General features: G+C 43.0%; 1 protein-coding gene across 2 annotated transcripts in view; it reads left to right on the top strand.

Moving 5' to 3' along the window:
* Nucleotides 1-18,105, top strand: part of LOC113132912 (cysteine rich transmembrane BMP regulator 1 (chordin-like)) — a 30,838-nt gene that overhangs the window by 10,093 nt on the left and 2,640 nt on the right. Inside the window, exons 4-14 of one of the 2 annotated variants that reach the window (XM_026311476.2) lie at nucleotides 2,033-2,275; nucleotides 5,252-5,431; nucleotides 8,067-8,270; nucleotides 9,163-9,291; nucleotides 9,493-9,607; nucleotides 11,767-11,888; nucleotides 13,555-13,767; nucleotides 14,700-14,915; nucleotides 15,861-16,070; nucleotides 16,864-16,986; nucleotides 17,845-18,023. In XM_026311476.2, the coding sequence (XP_026167261.1) occupies nucleotides 2,033-2,275; nucleotides 5,252-5,431; nucleotides 8,067-8,270; nucleotides 9,163-9,291; nucleotides 9,493-9,607; nucleotides 11,767-11,888; nucleotides 13,555-13,767; nucleotides 14,700-14,915; nucleotides 15,861-16,070; nucleotides 16,864-16,986; nucleotides 17,845-18,023 (1,934 nt within the window). Of the gene's footprint in view, nucleotides 1-2,032; nucleotides 2,276-5,251; nucleotides 5,432-8,066; nucleotides 8,271-9,162; nucleotides 9,292-9,492; nucleotides 9,608-11,766; nucleotides 11,889-13,554; nucleotides 13,768-14,699; nucleotides 14,916-15,854; nucleotides 16,071-16,863; nucleotides 16,987-17,844; nucleotides 18,024-18,105 lie in introns of both variants that reach the window. The other variant, XM_026311391.2, reaches the window with a different exon arrangement.

Raw genomic sequence — 18,105 nt, 5'->3', positions numbered from 1 at the left:
GGTCTTTGGTGCAGAACGTCGTACAGAAATGTCCCAGGGCATTTTCGATGGCTTTAAACAGCATGAGGTTTTCATATGCAAAACCAGGCCTGAACTGAGCAGCAGCAGACTGTGTTAGACTTTATTGAAAGTAAAACATTTGCCAATCAGCGCTTCCAACTGAAGTTTATTTAACTCCAGCATAGGAATGATGCCAAAATCCGTTAAAAGGGTTGTAGCCTCTCTTAATTCAGGGGCTTCCCCCTCATTTCCTATGACTCTATTCAACTAAAAAGTTGATCAATGAGAGCTTTGTGGCAGCCCTCACTGTTCCCAGGTTGCTTGAATAAACAGTACAGTACAGATGCCTCACAATCTCGCTCTATTTATCCAGAGCCAAAAAATTCAACATTTCCCTTATCCTCAATTTCATCTGTCAGAAATCTTACCCCCACCCACCAAAATACAGCAGTCACAGTCTTACAGCCCCTTTTCTCCATGTTTATTCTAGGTCAGGTAGACGTTCAGTGTCTACTTAACTGCAGTCCCAACAGAACATCAGGTCAGGACCGGAGAGTTCATTTTATAAAACTGGAACAGATGAGAGTATACCGTATGATACGAATCAGAGGCTCAGCTTCGAAACTGAACACTGGCAGACCACAACCTGTATCAGGGGGTCTGAAGTCTGGACCCTGGATTGCTCGCTGGGCCAGTTTCCCCATCTGGTGACAAAGCCCAGAGGGATTAATTTACAGGTTTAAAATGTCAGGGACGAGGCACATCCTCAGAGAGATTCTTGTTGCGCTGTGGAGCCAGCACCAATCTGGAAAGACCATCAACAAAACGTAGTTTCTGGAAACACTACCAAAACCCCAAACACTGTTATGCAACTCTAGCTTGTATCATCCCCTCTCTTCAAAAACCAGATGTATTTGAAGATTGTCAAATACATATCCTCATAACTAAATCATAATCCACTAATTTAACTTGTTGACATGTTTTCTTCTTGAAATGTCACTGATGATTTACATGTACAATGACCAGATTTTCCTCATTGTCATCCATAATCTCTATGTTGTCTTGTTAATGCTGCTTTCCCACAGTTCTTTTAGCTTTAAAAGTGGTATCAACTGCGATTTCAGCAGGGGATCTGGGAAATTACTAGGTGATTGACAATTAAATGACAGGATGCGAGTCTGCTCTTCCCATTCCCTTGCTTCTTCTTGAACTGTATACATTACAGTGGCACTGAGGACCAAAATGAACACGTCCCTTTAGTTTGGGTAATCCAGTCTTTGTAAGGTAGCTACTGTTCTCATACAATGTCTGTACAGAGGGGTGCTACACTTTTCCTTTCCTGAACAGGCTCCAAACTATATCCCTGAGCCCCTTGCCCAGATTTCCACTACCCCTGCCCCTTTGTGCCATATAGAAAGGGGTATCAGAGCTATTATACTGGCTCTGGAAAGTGAATGCATCCTGGTATGCAAAGTGACACAGAGATTCTGAACTGGAAAGAAGAGAAGCTCTGTTGAAGATTGGCAGGTATTAATGTTTGGTTTTAGATCAAGAGGGGCTGTTTGGACTGTGGTCAAGTGAAGTCTGGCAGGGCGGGATCAGTGCCCTGTAGACATACACTATAGTATGCAGAGAGCCTTGTCGTGTCTAGAACGCTGCTCTCACTTCTCACACAGGAGGCTGTAAAGCTGTGATGTACTGAAGTGGGGGCCAGATGACTGTGCTGTGTTGTGTCGGTTGACTGTGTCAACTCAGCTTTCAGACTGTAACATGAGTGCACTGTTCTAAAATGCCTTAACTGACACTATGAAGACACAGCCCTCACACACATATGCAACCCCTCCTTCCTGTAGAAGAACAGTGTGTGCACTGTCAAGAGCCCAGAGCAGTTGGAGGTGGTGTTTCAGTACATCTTACACAGAAGAGAATTTAAAATGATGCCAATGTTGTCACTGTTTTTGTTTGCATGTGCCGGTGTTGTAAACCCACCTGTATCCTAATGTGAACATGCATCTATATCTGTGTGTTTCAGAGGAGCTGAGATGTGCTGGGGTGACCTGTCCCACTGTGCAGGTGCCCTCCTGCCCCAAGGGCTCAGTCCTGACCAAGAGTTACACGCCCCCTGCAGGCTGCTGCCCTTCCATACCTCCTCAGTGCACTTGCGATCTCCAAACCTGCCCCAAACCCCACTGCCCGAGTGGACAGCGAGCCGTGCCGCTCAGGCAGGCCAGCGGTCAGCCTGGAGATTGCTGTGATGTCTTTGAGTGCCAGAAAGGTGAGTACACTGAACCACACACTACACAATCTGTTTCGATTGGTCTCCCGCTGGGAGTAGCAAAAGCACAGTTGGTGTGAAATTCATCGCCTTTGTGGAGGCAGTTATTTTCCTCTGCGGAAGGCTTTCCTCCCTGCTGACTAAATGTCCACAGCTGAAAAGGAAAGCTGCTGATTGGATAATTACCGTTGAGCCGATGCCTTCCAGGTTCAAAGACCTTTTTGCAGGGGCGTAGCCGCAAATATTTTCAGTGCTTAAATAGATAGTAATATTTATAGTCTTTCAAAGCATATTGTTGGTCTCAAATGCCCATTTGCCTAATTTTCTAAAATGATGAAAGAGACAAGAGGAAATGTAAGGGAACTGAAGCAAGAGAGAGCAAATGTTGCAAATGATAACATATAGGGAGAGTACTGTGGTCCCTGTTGTGGTCTACAGGCAGAAAAGTCAGGAAGGCAGGGTGGGGACCTGTGGTATTGGTCTGTTTTCTCTGTGCTCTCAACAAATATTCGCTGTTTGACCAACAGAACAAATTCCCATTCTGGCCCCTCCTCATGTATAAATGAGTGCCGTGTCCTGGAATTAATGGACTTAACGAGCCCAGTGACCAGAAAAGTGCTTAGGCTACGAAATTGCTCAACAGAAGTGCAGTGTCAAAGGGTTCCTGTCTGGTCACACGTCCAAAGGGAAAAGGTTCAGCAGTTCATTGATGGGAATGCTTTTTATGTGCTCCAGTCTGCCAGTGGGGAGGGTAATCGAGTCCGGCATGCTGACGGGGGCTAAATGGCGGCCATGGGGGCCATGGGATCAGTGGTTTGATAACAAGTGTCTACTGCTCTTTGGAAGCAGGGCTTGATGCCTTTTGTGCTGCCCCTACTGTCCGTTAGGTCTGCATGACTGCGCACCATGTCAGAAGGCTCCACAGACAGGAACATGTGCACACACCTTGTCATCTCACCAGTCATCCAGAGGCCCCCAAAGCTTCAAATACTGTAACATACTTATAGATTCCTTTCAAATACCATACTTATCACCTATTGGAACACACTTTAAAACGGCCACCTGTATGTGTCAGTTTTGGACAGATGCACACTTGTTTCCATTGCCTGTTTGGCTATGGGTTCATATTTAGTCAGGGTCAGCGTGTGCAGTGACAATAAGCCCCACCTGTCGACGATAGACTGTTTCCACTGTTGGCTGGAGGTGATCTGTATCTGGGTGGCACAGCAAACCTGGCAGTGCTGACACAACCTGATGTCATCTGATATTGTTGTTTGATCCTGTTTAACTAGGGTCTGCTGTTTATCAACACTTTAGCAGGAACATATTCTGCATATGTTCCCTATAGTCAGCTGAGGCTCTGAACTGCACATGTTGTTTGGAGATTGATGGTGTTAAGTAAAAGGCTGCTATCAGCAGATTAATGGTGGTCAGGGATCTCAGCTCCAGCTGGTATATACACATACACACACACACACACACACACGCACGCACGCAAAACAACCACAATCTTTGAATTTGATGAGCGGTTATGTTAGTGACATAATTTAAACTCATATTTCTACATTCCCATTTGATGTTTGAGACTGATCTGAAGTATCACACTTAAGTTCATTTAAAAAAAAAATCCCATCACGTTTTCTGCTGTGGCTTTGTTTTATTTGTCTGTGAACCACAAGAAGCACCAGTATGACGTTTTATTCATGAATCATTTCAACAGCCATCTCCACATCCAGTTCTCACCTCAGTTTAGAGAAGACTGAACAACACAAAGCATGACTGGAATTTAGACTCTGTGCCGCAAGTTGTTTTAGGGATTACCATTAACAAACACTGCGGAAGTCACATGTGAGCAGTCCCTCATATGACTTCCTATTGCTTGTGTGAACACTATTACAAAAAAAAAACGTAGCCACGCTGTTTTAGTTGGGCCAGTTAAAATGCTTACTGCATTTTCTCTGCTGCACGCAAAGCAGGAACGCAGGACTACGGAATGAAAAGAGGAAAAGGCAGAACGAATGAAAGATCAACAAATCCCGGCTCTACTTTCACCTCCGTTTGGCCACCTGCTTTGTATTAGAGTGTATTGCTGGTTGTCGGGAGGCATGGGGTCATCGGAGTAGACACTTTGAGTCTGCACTCAAAGGTATGGCGTACAGATGCCACCAAAACCTCCACTCTCATCTATGGAAGCCACTGGCCCCACATCTGGATGCATCTGTGCAGTACACTTACTCATATAATTAACATACCTTCTCCTCTAAGTCTGGATTCGTTCTTACATAACCACATTATTTCACTGCCCTCATGTTGGTGTGGGTTTGATGAGAAGTTACTATGTGGTTATTTCACATCTTACAACACTGAATCACCCAAGCCACTGTGGTACATTTGAACGTGTAGTCTGGTTTTACCACTGAAATGTCACGCAGGCCACAAACCTACCATCATAAAATTTGAATGATTGATCATGTTTTTCATTTTGTAGAAACTGCTAATATTGTTCAACTTTTCTTCACATTAGTTGTCTTATAACACACACACCCCTACACATGTTATGGCTTTACTGGGCCTATTCTGTACCAGACCTCTGTTTGCCAAAAGTGCCAATAACAAAGCTCATTTTACTTCAGTGTAGGGGAAATGCAGCTAGAGGACATTCTGGGTGATTTGATGCTTTTGGGAAAGTCAACCCAGAGCACTGATTGAGTCCACCTGCCACCAGTACACCAAATCCAGATTCTGCCAGAGCTTCAGACTCACTACTGTTTTCTTTTACTCCGCACTGCACGAGTCCAGTGTCTTTGCAAGACTTCATACATTCCTCCTTGGCTTCATTGTCTGATAAATAGCATTCCCCCCCGCAGGCATAACCTCAGCACCATTTGGTTCAGATAAACATTTCTATCAATGAAGAGAACGAGCATCAGCATCATTTTTGATTTTTTTTTTTCCTCTCCTTATTTTTCTCCCCAGTCTCCCCCAAGTGTGTCCACAATGGAAAGGAGTTCTCAGAGGGAGAGGTGTACCGCATGGACCCCTGCTGGCTGTGTCAGTGCCGGGGAGGAATCTCCTTCTGCTCCAAGGCAGAGTGCGCCGAGCTGGACTGTGATAACTTTTATATCCCTGAGGGCGAGTGTTGCCCTGTTTGCATAGGTACACATGTTCCCCTTATTATTTTTGTTACGATACAGCAATTTAATTCACCTATTTGCTGAATATTAAGCTGCTAAAGTTGGGAGATTCTGATTTTGTGATACATCATAGAGAACCCTGTTTGGCCATTTGGTAGGTTAAAGTATTACCAAAATCTACAGTTCCACTTGCCTACAATGAAACTATCTTAATGACTTCCACATAAAACTACAGAGGTGTTAACATACCTGGTATACAGGAGCCACACTAAAGAGTAACTAAAAGAGCCAGGCAAGTGACTTAAGAACATAAAAAGCCTCTTTCAGGCTGCACAGCTTGGTTTTATAATATCTGGCTCTGGCTTAATAGGGGGACTCACTAGCTAAAACACATGTGCTCAAAGCCAGGTAGGGAGCTCTGATATGTACATTTGGGATTGTTAAAAAATGGTCTCGCAGCACATATGGCAACCACATTACAGTCTGCCAGAAGCTTGTGGATGGAGACAGTAGCCAGATTGCGTGGCTACAGTTGATCGGGTGCATGAGTACAGGGGAAGAGCAGAGCTGCAGAGGAGATCGTGATAGGTCTGTGCTGGAGTTACACCTGGAATGTGCAGGCATTTAGATGGAATGCTTTCATCTCTTTCTTATAGAAAGCAGCTCTTATTGCACGACTCACTGCAGAGGACATTGACAGTAACACTTTTAAGCTGGATTAGGAGATGTATTAAAGGTTTCCTCGTTGGGATTATTCTTAAGGCTGTACTAATGACAAGAGTGCTTTAGCATCTTTCAGTTAATGATTTTAGTTTTGTTGCCCACTTTACTTTCAGTTCGTCCTTAAAAGTCTAATCACCATTTACAACAGAGGAGGACAGCAGCTTTTACTAAAAGTACTGTTTGTACTTACACAGCTCCAGACATCCGACAGATAAATTTAGCAACTACTGTAGATGGTGACCAAAGTGGAGAATTTAGAAGCGAAAGAGCTGGATGCCAACCAAAAAAACAAAAAAAAAAAAAACAAACAGTGAATGTTTAGGTGTTTAGGATTTAGGTTTTTCACTTGACCAGAAATAGTGAGTCCTAATGGTCCTATTAAATGCTAATCTTGGAGCATTTGTGCCAGATGTGTAGATAGGAAACTCTTTCCCAGGCAAATTTGCCCTAACAAGGTGATAATGGGTCAGTGTTGTTTTCAGCTCGTCCTAAATCAGTGAATGCAGTTTCAATTTAAAAGTAACTTACCAAAAGGAACCTGGAACCAGCTGTGTATGTGTCGAGGAATTACAAGCTTGAAGTGTAACTCATTTTTCCAGTCTGAAAACCCGATAGCATCTTTCATACAACTTAGTCTGTGAAATCAGCTCTGGAGAAGATTTGTCAAGGCTGTGAAAATTATTGATGTGTATTCTGTAGTTAGGCTAGGAGACAACATAATTTGAACAGAACACAAGCAGAAAGATGCTATTGGAGTGGCATTATGGGAAGCATAGGCTTGAACAGTGCTGGGGACTAAAACATCAGAATATCTGGGCCTCTGCCGTGTTACTTTCAATGATACTTATTTTCAATCATACGTCTCCTGCACCGCCTGCATGGAAGTGAAATGCTATGATCCGGCACTGGCCCTTAACAGTTTCAGTATGTATTATGTGAGTAAGGGTCATGGTATGGCATATGTGCAGTGGGAGAGAGGGTGAATGGCAGAGAGAAAAATAGATGTCACATGACAGAACCTCAGGGGTCAAAACTCAGCTTGAATGAAATGGGACAAATAGGACCTCTGTGCAACCTTTCTCCCTCTGACACACATCCTATAGGTTAGACTGAACACATTAATGCATCTACACTCCTTTGTTTCACACTGACAGAGAAATTGCTGAGACCACCTCCTAACCTTCTGCTGTTGCCAATAAACTGTGCAAGAAAAACATTTAAAATTGTTTATAGTAAAGAATAAAAAGGCTCCCAAAACTGGGCACACACAGCATACAAGCAGAGCAGAAAGGCTGCACAGATTGGCTTTTAAACTGTCCCAACTGCCCCAAACTTTATGACTTCTATTTAAGAATAATGGCTACAGATCTAAGAAGTGCTTTCTTTGCTTTGGAGTGAAATTTATAGTATCAAACACTGACCTAGCCTTTGACCTTAAGGGTCACAGCTGAAAATCACATGGATAAGTTTAGGCTTTTGGCCAAAAGGTTTAGTGGACATCAGCAGCTATGAATCTCATCACCCAAGCTGTGTTTCCAATTATCAAGTCTCTCTCAAAACAACACAGTAATATCCCAAACCTGGTCTGTCTAATTTCCACTGAAATCCCTATGTTGTTCCTAGAGGCCTCTTCCCACTTTTAAATGTAAATAAGAAATTCTAATTCAGCTGCGTTCTCTCTGTAGCTGCTGGTTGCCGGCCAGTTTCCATATCTTGTTAGTTCCCATGTGAGGTGTCCTGCTTCCTTCAGGTCTGCTCTTACTCAGTCTGCTATTAATTAAATTAGAGCAGAGCATGTAGTATAACATATGTTGGACTGTGTCTTTGGATTTTAATTCCCTCCATGGTAGCCAAAAAAAACTATACATGTGACGAGTCAAAGATTTTCCTGTCACATCGTTCCACAATGTGCGTGTCATTTTCTTTGTGCCCAGATGTGGAGTTGCTGTCCGTGGAGAGCACTAAGGCCAGCTGCTGGGTGAATAATAAGCTGCGAGCCCACGAGGAGCAGTGGAAAGAGGACGACTGCACCTTCTGCCAGTGTGTGGATGGAGAACCTCACTGCACGGCCATGGCCTGCAAACAGAGCTGCCAGAACCCTGTCAAGATCCCTGGAGAGTGCTGTCCCTTCTGTGAAGGTACAGAGTTGTGTTGGTCTTCAAACCAAGTAGCACTTTTACCATATACTGTAGAATGTATAGCTCACATCTACTGTATGAGAAGTGCACATTAGCCCACATGCCACATATAAGAGGCTCCCATGGCCCTGGCTGCTACAGAGGCCATGGCGGCATGGGCTCATTAAAGGGGAGGCCACAAAGCATTCTTCAAGCTGCGGGATTCTTTGTGCTCCTTTATTACCCTTGCCCACCAAAATGAGACCCACCTGTGTGTGTGTGTGTGTGTGTGTGTGTGTGTGTGTGAGGCTGTGGGGTGCTTTTAATGCAAGAGGCTATATAATTGAAGTGGATCCTTTTTTGTGAGTGTAATTAGTTGCAGCTCATTGGGCTGCTCCTCCCACTGAACGTGGCAAGAAACATTATACGGAGTGTGTGTGTGTGTGTGTGTGTGTATAGTATTTCCAAACTATCTTCATCCATTGTGGCTTCACAATAACACTGGCGCTGATTCAAGAAGATCTGACTTCAGTCCAGGGGATACACTATTTTCTTCACTAGCAGAGCTTAAACAAATTCCTAGTTTTCTAGACACATACAACTTATTAATGGGAGACAGTAACACACAATAAGACAGAGAGGTCTAATCCCCCTTGCAGTGCGACCCACCCTGATGTAATTGCTCTACATTTATCTATAATTACTGTTTACTCCTAAAAAGGGAGCAGTGTAAATAGGTAGCTATTACAGTTGGCACAAAAAGCATAGATGAGGTCTTACACCTGAGGGGATCCTGGCACACACACACAAACGGAAAGCAATTCATGAAAGGTATCCTTTTCTTTTTTTGTTGTATATTTGAATACTGTTACACTCCATGTTCTCACCCTCCACTGCCTCTTTTGTTCTCCAGAGCCTTCTTATGAAACAGTTAGCCCCATGCTATGTCCTCCACTGGAAAACTGCTCCCTGTCAGAGATGGATTGTCCCTATGGCTTCCAGCAGGACAGAAATGGATGTCTTCTCTGCCGGTGTCTCGACAGTAAGTCATTCTCCTCACTTCATACTGAACCTGAAAGGTGAAGTTTGAAGGACTGGCTTGAGGAAACATGGACAAATTTGTGAAATGATTTATTTACACCAACCAACATTTACACCAAACAATGTGTTTACTTTTCTTCTGCTAGTGTGAAAAACATGTTCATATTCATTAACATATATTTATCTGTGTCCATGGGTACAGGCTCTTCAAGGGTCTCTGTCACCGAAATGTGTGACTGCGAGGGGTGTGAATGCAACATGCCCACGCCCAGGTGCCGACCTCTGACCTGCAGTAAAACCTGCCCCTATGGATATGTGTAAGTACAGCCAGTGACTCTAGTGACTGGGTTTCCTTTTGTCATCTGTGTTCAGCCTATTTAAAGACAACTGTTACTGATGGTGATATCAGATCTTGTATGTACAGTAAATGGTTAATGCTTATATTATCAAGCAATGCCAAGAGGCCAGTGCCTGTTTGGTCCAGTTCAAAAGTACAAATAACAGGCTAATGCAACAGTAGTTTGACATCCAAGATCAAAGGGCCTACCTTGGTGGCAGATCTTAGTTATCCAAATCTGTGTGTGCATGTTAGTGTGTGAGTAATTTGCTGTGAGGTCCACATTAGCCACTCAGTCCCCTGCAACTCCTCTCCTCCTAATCCCATCTAGCCCAGTCAAATATCTGGTAGTGCTCTCTACCAGTGCACTTGGTCGCCAGGCACCGCTCTCATTTCATAAGTCATACACCCGTCTCAAAACAGTGATCAAATGCACATCAGAACAAAAGCGGCCTTTATGAAATATGTAGAGTTGAGATTCTCCTGGTATCTCAACCCCTACTCTCTGGAGCCACAGAGCAAGATGGGCCCGATATGGCTTCACAGGACACCAGAGGAAAGGAGAAGAGTGAGGATGAGGGGGATCCTGCAGGGAAACGAGGAGCAGGAAGTCTTTGCTTTATCCTTCATAAGCAGCTGTTTAGATGTAGCCTCAGAAGTCTCAAATCCTGAGAGCTTGCTAGCCTTACAATGCAGATCTGTCTTCCCACACAGGGACCCCTGCATGCAGCCACCACATAAGAAAGAAAAGACACAAAGGATCACTGTGTATATACTAATTATGTTGATGACATCCTGTGAGTACTATAATGCACATATTCAAAACTGAAGGTACAGGCCTCCAATATAGACCTGGTGAAGAATCATATTTTAACATGTCAGGCTACTAATTTTGCTTGGACATTTTTTACATATGGGATCAAAATGGTCACACTGAGCACATGGGTGATGAATGGCATTTTTCTGGCCATCACTGGAAATTGTGCTGAGCCAGCAGTCCCAGGTCTGGGGCCCCCAGTGCCTCTATCCCCCTGGAGCCCATAGCACTGCTTCGCATTCCACACATCATCTTTAAACAAAGCCTATCTCTGAGGTCACAGCACTCGCTGTCTCTGTATTTGTACAGTGAGGCACTGGCAAACCCTCATAACGGTGTTCTAATAGCTGTTATTGCTGTTTCAGCATAGATAAGGTCTTTTGTTTGCAGAGGCTGACATGCTCTGTCCTCTGTATGGGATACAGAGGACAGAGTTCATGGGGTTCTTTTTTTCCACTGCCCTCTAAATAAAGATTAATAGAGTAATTAAACAGGCCTAATGAGGCCAATGCTTCATCAAATTGGTATCATCACTTACCTGGAGAGAGACATGGTGAATGAGAGAAGAGGAATGAGACAGGGAGGGATAGAAACAGATAAGTATAGACTAAGGTCATTCTTTCATCTGGGCTTTGACCATTTATCAAACTGCAGCTCATCCATATTTTATTAGACAGGTAATTGGATCCAACTGGTCTGTTTCCAGCCTCTGCAGCTCCTGCACCTCATGCTGTTTTTCTGTCTGTGGGGCTATTCCTTTAACATTGTTATTCTCTGACAACTGCACTTGAGTTTCTTTTCTGGTCAGTTTAGTAAAACCTAATTTACAAATTAGCCATCAGCTTATTCCTTACATGGGTCTCTTTCTGAACTTTTCTGTACTCCTCAATCAGCATGGCTACATTAGTCCTGGCCCCTGCTCTTAGGTGACCTTTTACTGCACGTCTGCCGAAGCCTTTTGGAGCAGTAAGAATGGTACCAAGGTGAATTGAAAGCATCTGAATTGGCTTTAGATTTCTTCTGTCAGAGTCCTTGCGTTGGAATGACATGCCAACCACAGGGATCTCACGAGGTGGACTTTTATTTGGCCTTCTTCAAAGGGAGTTAATAAAGAGAGGGGAAAGCAGGTCCAGATGTTGATTATACCAGACCTGAGCATCTGGGTTTCACTGTATCGCAACACCATGTTTCTCCACAGACCTCTTTTTATATTGGAGATATCCACAGTGAACAAGCAATTTTAATTTCTATTTGAGCTTAGCATGAGTGGTAATGTCTACTTCCTGGCATGCTCTTCACGTGTGCCATTTGTTGCCCCACAGGAGGAACAAGCATGGCTGTGAGATGTGCCGCTGCGTCAAGTGCCCCCCCTTCACATGTGACAAGCACTGCAGTGAGGGCTATCAACGGAACAGGAAGGGCTGTGCCATCTGCATGTGTAAAGGTAACTAATCTATTAGGAATCAGATGCTGATCATGATTATTACACTGACTTAGTATTTGATTTAGTAGCTGATACATAAACTAAAGTGGGCAAAACTATACGTCAAGTTCCAAACATCCTACATGTCCCATAATGCAGCTCAGTACCATCTTTTGCTAGTAGCACCTTCCTCTGCTGGGTAAACGCCCATTTCAGCTTTGACACAGGTAAGGTCAGTGATTATTTTCCTCATTTCTAACAGTTATGACATTACTACCTTAACTGTAGTGCAGCCTTTACAATGGATTTCATACTTCTTTTTCATTTCTGATACATGAGTACTATTATTACTTTCATTAAATTTACAAAAACAAAACAATAGCCACTACAAACGTGAAGCACAGTAGTATAAGTAAGATTATCTGAAGTTGTAGGACTGACTGAGCTGTGTTTTTCAGCTCAGTCAGTCTGTGGGGCCAAAGTAAGATTTCAACATTTGCCAGCAGATTGGTTTAAAAAAAAAAAAAAAAAAAAAAGATGGTAACTAATAATTTTGTTTTCTTCCTACTGCTGGGCTATTTTATCTAAGGCCTTCACCAGGGCAAAATCTTTACTTTCCACAAAATATCTTCGAAACCTATTCATTAGATCTTTATGTGAAATGTTTTGATATTTAATCACAGTTCCACCACAACATCTTGTTTAAAGAGTAGAAGATAGCGGTCAATAAGAGAGCTCTGTTAGCCAAGTTGAATTTCTGCCACTATACTGCAGCTTTGATTTCCTGTGACCTTTTGCTGCTCTGCTTTTTAGACTTTTATGTCTGCTTGTTTTGGTCCTTATTGGTGTTTAAGTTTACCCAGGGGCTGTTTGTGCAACTTTAATTAGATTCCCTCGACCCCAAAGTTTAAAACAAGTATGCTGATGCTGTATTTATGCTCTGCCACATTTTATGCAATGTTTGTTTTGTCAGTTTAGCTGCATTATAAATATTTCAGACTAAAATACGCATAGTGTGTTCTTGTGTGGATCAGTGCAGCTGGCTCCTGTTCACCAATAGGGAGACACAAATAAATCGTTGTTTACCTGATTTTAAAATTCCATCAGTCTCTCTGTGGACTGTTAAAATATTTAGGGATAGGACACTTTCTTTGGAAGTGTATTTTTGTGTATGTGTGTTCTAAAGATTTAAATAGAAGAGAAGAACGATCTAAACATCTGCCTGCCCTGTTCAACATTATGAAGTTCATTATGTTCAGCTTTGTTCCAGATCCTAGTGGATCTATACAAGCTTTGAAAGCCTTGCTGAGTTCAACACATGCTGGGCCCCAGTGACTGGCAACTTGGGCTCTTTGTAAAGTCTCTCCGTCCCTCAGCTACAGCCTTTTACCCCCTTTTTTTCTTTGTCAGTTGACAAAAATAGTGGGAAAATTCTGATTTATATGTGGGTGGATTATATTGCTTATTGGGAAATAATTATGCAACAAAGAACAGCCAATATTCATGACTGGTGAATCTTCCAGTATGTGTAACAGAGAGTTCGCTTAACTTAACTCACAATGTAGCCTATAATGAAAATGGACTTTTTTGCTGCAAATCATAAAGGCTCTTAATGAAATTTCCAAGGTTTCTTGCTTTGTCTGTCTTGTGTGTGTAAAAATGACTGTCTTTTATAATGTGTCTCCAGAAAGTGGCCATGTCCCAAGCACCACTGCCCCGGCGCCCAGCTATTGCCTCACATCCAATGGGCACCGATACGAGGAAGGTGACAGTTGGCATGATGGCTGCCGTGACTGCTACTGCCACTCCGGACGGGAGATGTGCGTGCTCATATCCTGCCCTGTGCCCAGCTGTTCGCATCCGGTTGTCAGGCATGAACAATGTTGCCCTACATGTGAGGGTAGGTCTCTGCCCAGCAAAATGAGTTTATTTCATAATATTCAGTGTTAAAGGTTAATAATTAAACTGCACTCAACCAAACATGATGGGGCAAGAAACACAAGACAGCAAGAAGAGGTTCAAACACTCTGTCATGTTTATAGTATTAATTTGGTAGAGTAAATGGAGGAAAATGGTAAATAATTATTCGAGTTGATGGCTTTCATGAAAGTTATCCTGCTGTGTGACCATATCTCAGCACTTACATCCTATCAACACAGAATTAAAACCAATAAAATAATGCCTGAAAACATTTTAGTAAAAATTGGAATAAACGACAAATTTTCCCGGTTGTATAAAATCTGTTTTTGTGTGCTGTTTGACCTCACTGAATCAAGTATCAGCATACACTCCATCATCGTTTGTTTAAACTAAAATGATGTTCTAGGACTTACGCTCACTTTCTGGATCTGAGAGCACTAGACTTTCCAGCCACTTGAACTTGCAAACACAGTTTCTGTTGAAAGCTCACTGATCCACACCCACACTTTTTTTATCCACAACCCTCCAACCCATGCAGGATATTTACGGAGGAGTGACTCAGTTAGCTGTTCAAATATTTAGGAATGAAAAAATGTGTGCAACGTTCTGGTAGCTACACACACTTTACAGTCAGGGGACAATGGGCTAACTCACTGCAGATGTCTGCTACTCTGCTGGACAAAAAGATGTTTAACTAAATTAGGGTGAAAACACGTCTTGGACACGTCCCTAATCTGCCCCAGGCTTCTCCCATCCAGCCTGATTCTAGTGACCTGTGACTGTGTTTATTCTCTTAAGATCATTGTTTTGCTTCATCATCATAATGTTAAGGGTTGAATGATGTTTACCTGGCACTGACAACAGTACAGAATGTGAATGACTCTTTACTCTTATATTTTTTTTTAACTTTAGATGAGTCAGGCAGCGGTCAGCCAGAAGGCATGGACATGGTAGTGTGCAGAGCACCTGGGGGGGAATTTTACGTGGAGGGGGAGACCTGGAACCTGGATGAGTGCACACGTTGCACCTGCAGGAAGGGACGCGTCCTGTGCGACACTGAAGTGTGCCCTCCAGCTCTCTGCCAAACTCCAATCAAGAACAAGGACACCTGTTGCCATGTATGCCCAGGTATGCCAATCAGCATGTGGTTTTATGAGACACACAAGCTCATAAGGAAACCAGCCAAGACCAGTTGGGTTTACATACAAGAGTCATCCTCTAAACAACCATCAGCATGTAAGGACTGTTATCACCCACTAGCCCACAACGTTATTATTGCTAGATAGGCAAGAATGGAACTCATTTTGATAAATCCATTGTATTCCCATGGTTATGGAAATACAATCTTACTCAAATGTCAATGAGAATGCACAGCCACATGTATATTTTATTTACAACTGCACCCAAACACTCAAGCCTCTTTCACATACTTGGAAACAACCTCTCCCAGGCGCTCCCAAGCATGAGGCCCACAAATCAGCAATGCATGACTGCGCCTGAGTGCGGCTTCTTGAGAATGCCGGCTCGTCTTATCACTGCATCTCCCTTCACAAAAACAGACTGTCAGAGGCCAGCGTTTGTTATATATATATATATATATCTGTATGGGCCTGGTCACCAGGAATGTGGGAATAATACATATCTCACTGACATGATGGATGTGTACAGTAAGTAATGCAGTGTGTACATACTAACCAAGTCTTTGGTTCTGAGAAGGCCATAGATCTCATGCCTGCAGGGGCCTGAGGAAAGAGTGCGAGAGACAGGGAAGGCCTTGGACTGAACTGATAGCTGCCATATGGAGTCATTTGTGATTGTGTTTAATATACAACAAAGCATCTTATCTTAAATACAACCTTATAGGCCTAATAACCTTTGCAGATTGGAATTGCAGGAGTCATGTAGAAGAAGAACTCTCCATGTTGTTGTAGTATACAGACTAGACTTCAGCTTTAAAGTCACATTGCCAAGTCCTATTAAGTGAGAAAAGAGGCTGGAATATCACTACACAGCCCCACTTCCTAACCTTTAATCTTTGTGAATTTTCATTCTTAAACATTTATGTAGCTACAGAGGAGACGCCACCAGTGAACAGCAGCCAGCAGGAGTACTGCAAAACCAGCGATGGAGACGTGCTGCTGGCTGGAGACTCCTGGAAGGCCAACGCCTGCACCAGCTGCACCTGCAACAACGGGACCATTCAGTGTTTCTCTCAGCGCTGTCCAGCCGCCAACTGCAGGGTGCCTGTCCTACGCAAAGGCCAGTGCTGCCCACACTGTCTCGGTGAGTATTTAGGTGCGTCTCAATAAACAGAATGCAGTCTTGTCCTGAAGTTGCCTTTAGTGTTTTTATTGCACTAAAACACAATTTATACACACTAAAATTTGGTAACGCTTCCACATATTCAGAAGAACTGCCTGAGCTATACAAAACTACCATTCTTTATATGCTGTAAATAAGTTCCCTGGAACAAGGCACAGGCTGTTGTTGGGGAAACTTGTAATTCATATTGCTACATGTCAAAAAGAGGGGGTAACAGAGAAAATGCCGGTTTCCAGACTGAATGTTCGTATGTGTTTGTTCATCAGACCTAGCCACTCTGGCGCTACATGGGCAAGCAGCACCAATTGCAACAACATTCCATGTAACATACACACAAGGTCCTCTCAGAGCAAAAACATTCCTCCAGCATCCGCACATTCACACGTTTCCTTTCCCTGGCTGCATCGGCCTGCCGCGCTTTTTCTGTGGCGACACAGGAAGGCAAACCTCTATGTCAGCTTTTCCTATAGAGGAAAACCTCAGCATAGTCTCCCATTGTTCACCCTGATAGGTACCATTTTCACCAGCCTTTTTTTTTTAATTTTTTTTAAAATTTATTATTGTTGGTCCTGTGGAAAACAGAGCTTTGCCTTAACAAAGTGATTCAGTGGAAGTTAAGGGGACAGTTCCTATAAACACAGTTTATCAATTGAGAAACCAGGAAGTTCCTCTGTATCACCTCAGAAATGTCCGTCTGGAATGGTTTGCACCATGCCAGTCTTATTAGTAATGGCTCTCACTCCTGTCTGAACAGAAATCACAACGTCAGTGCCAGTGATGGTATCTACCAACGCCCCCAAGACAGCGGTCACAACCACAGTGGGAAGTGCAGTGTGGCTCACCACTGTCACTGTACCACCCATCATTGCTGATACAGGTACATGCTTTTTAAATCACTACCCCACACACACACACACACACACACACACACACACACACCAAGTTAGCACCTTCTTTGCTTCACTTCTTATTCCATTTAAAACACACTGTAATAGTGAGTCCATCATCGTTATCTGACATTCTTGTGAAGGTTTAAACTCATGAAGAGAGTTTGAAATGCCTTGAAAAATGACTGAAACACATACTAACTAAAACGGTATTGATAAATGGACTAACATCATCCCTTTTGAGAAACCCAGTTTTTAATTTTTAAGGTATTAGTCTGAGCTGGGATATAAAATTCTAGAATTTAGATTTAGTAAATGGGTCGGATACAGTAATGAATATCTAATTAGGGCTGCAGCTATCGATTATTTTTGGAGTCAGCGATTACTCGTGTAATCTGATAAAATAGACTTTTAAACAATAATACTATTATGTAATACATGACAGAAACGACACGTTACCTTGTGTCAGCTCTGCTGGGTGAGCTGGTGTGGTTCACAACCAGATGTTTTCTATTCAGATGTTGATTCGCCACTTCTATTTTACAATACACACACTGCACCGTGTTGTCATCTTTTTAAAGTTTGAAACGATACCAAACTTTGGACATTTTATGCCTTTTATGGACAGTTTCACTCTCTGCTATAGCCCCAACTTTTGATTCTGAAATCCATTGTGTGACAGTGATTACGGTCCGTGTGGAACAATGATCCCTATGCGAAACAGGTTCGATAACGCAAGTCATAGAAATTAAACACATCCTCGAGGCAAACGATTTTTTTGTAATCGATTTCCTCGAGGATCCGTCACAGCCCTATATATAATACTGATGTTGTCTGTGGTCCCACAGATGAGCCAGGTTTGGGTGATAGTTACCCCAGCCAAACGAAAATGGCCCTTATCTACCAATCAGCTGCCTGGATTCTGGCAGGTCTCCTCCTAGCCATCATCATCTTCCTCATTGTGGCGTTATTCATCAACAAGAAAAAGAAGTGGGTGCAGATGTCCTGCTACAGTGCACCAAAGAAGGTGAGACACTATCTGTAAATCACATAAGAAAAGCTTATTATTTTGAGGCTCTGGGCTACGAAGGTGCTAAATTACAAAGACT

Source organism: Mastacembelus armatus, chromosome 22 (genome assembly GCF_900324485.2).
Source record: "Mastacembelus armatus chromosome 22, fMasArm1.2, whole genome shotgun sequence".
NCBI classification, from domain to species: Eukaryota; Metazoa; Chordata; class Actinopteri; order Synbranchiformes; family Mastacembelidae; genus Mastacembelus; species Mastacembelus armatus.
Note: the sequence above shows the minus strand (reverse complement) of the source record. Positions and strands in the feature narration are given on the sequence as shown.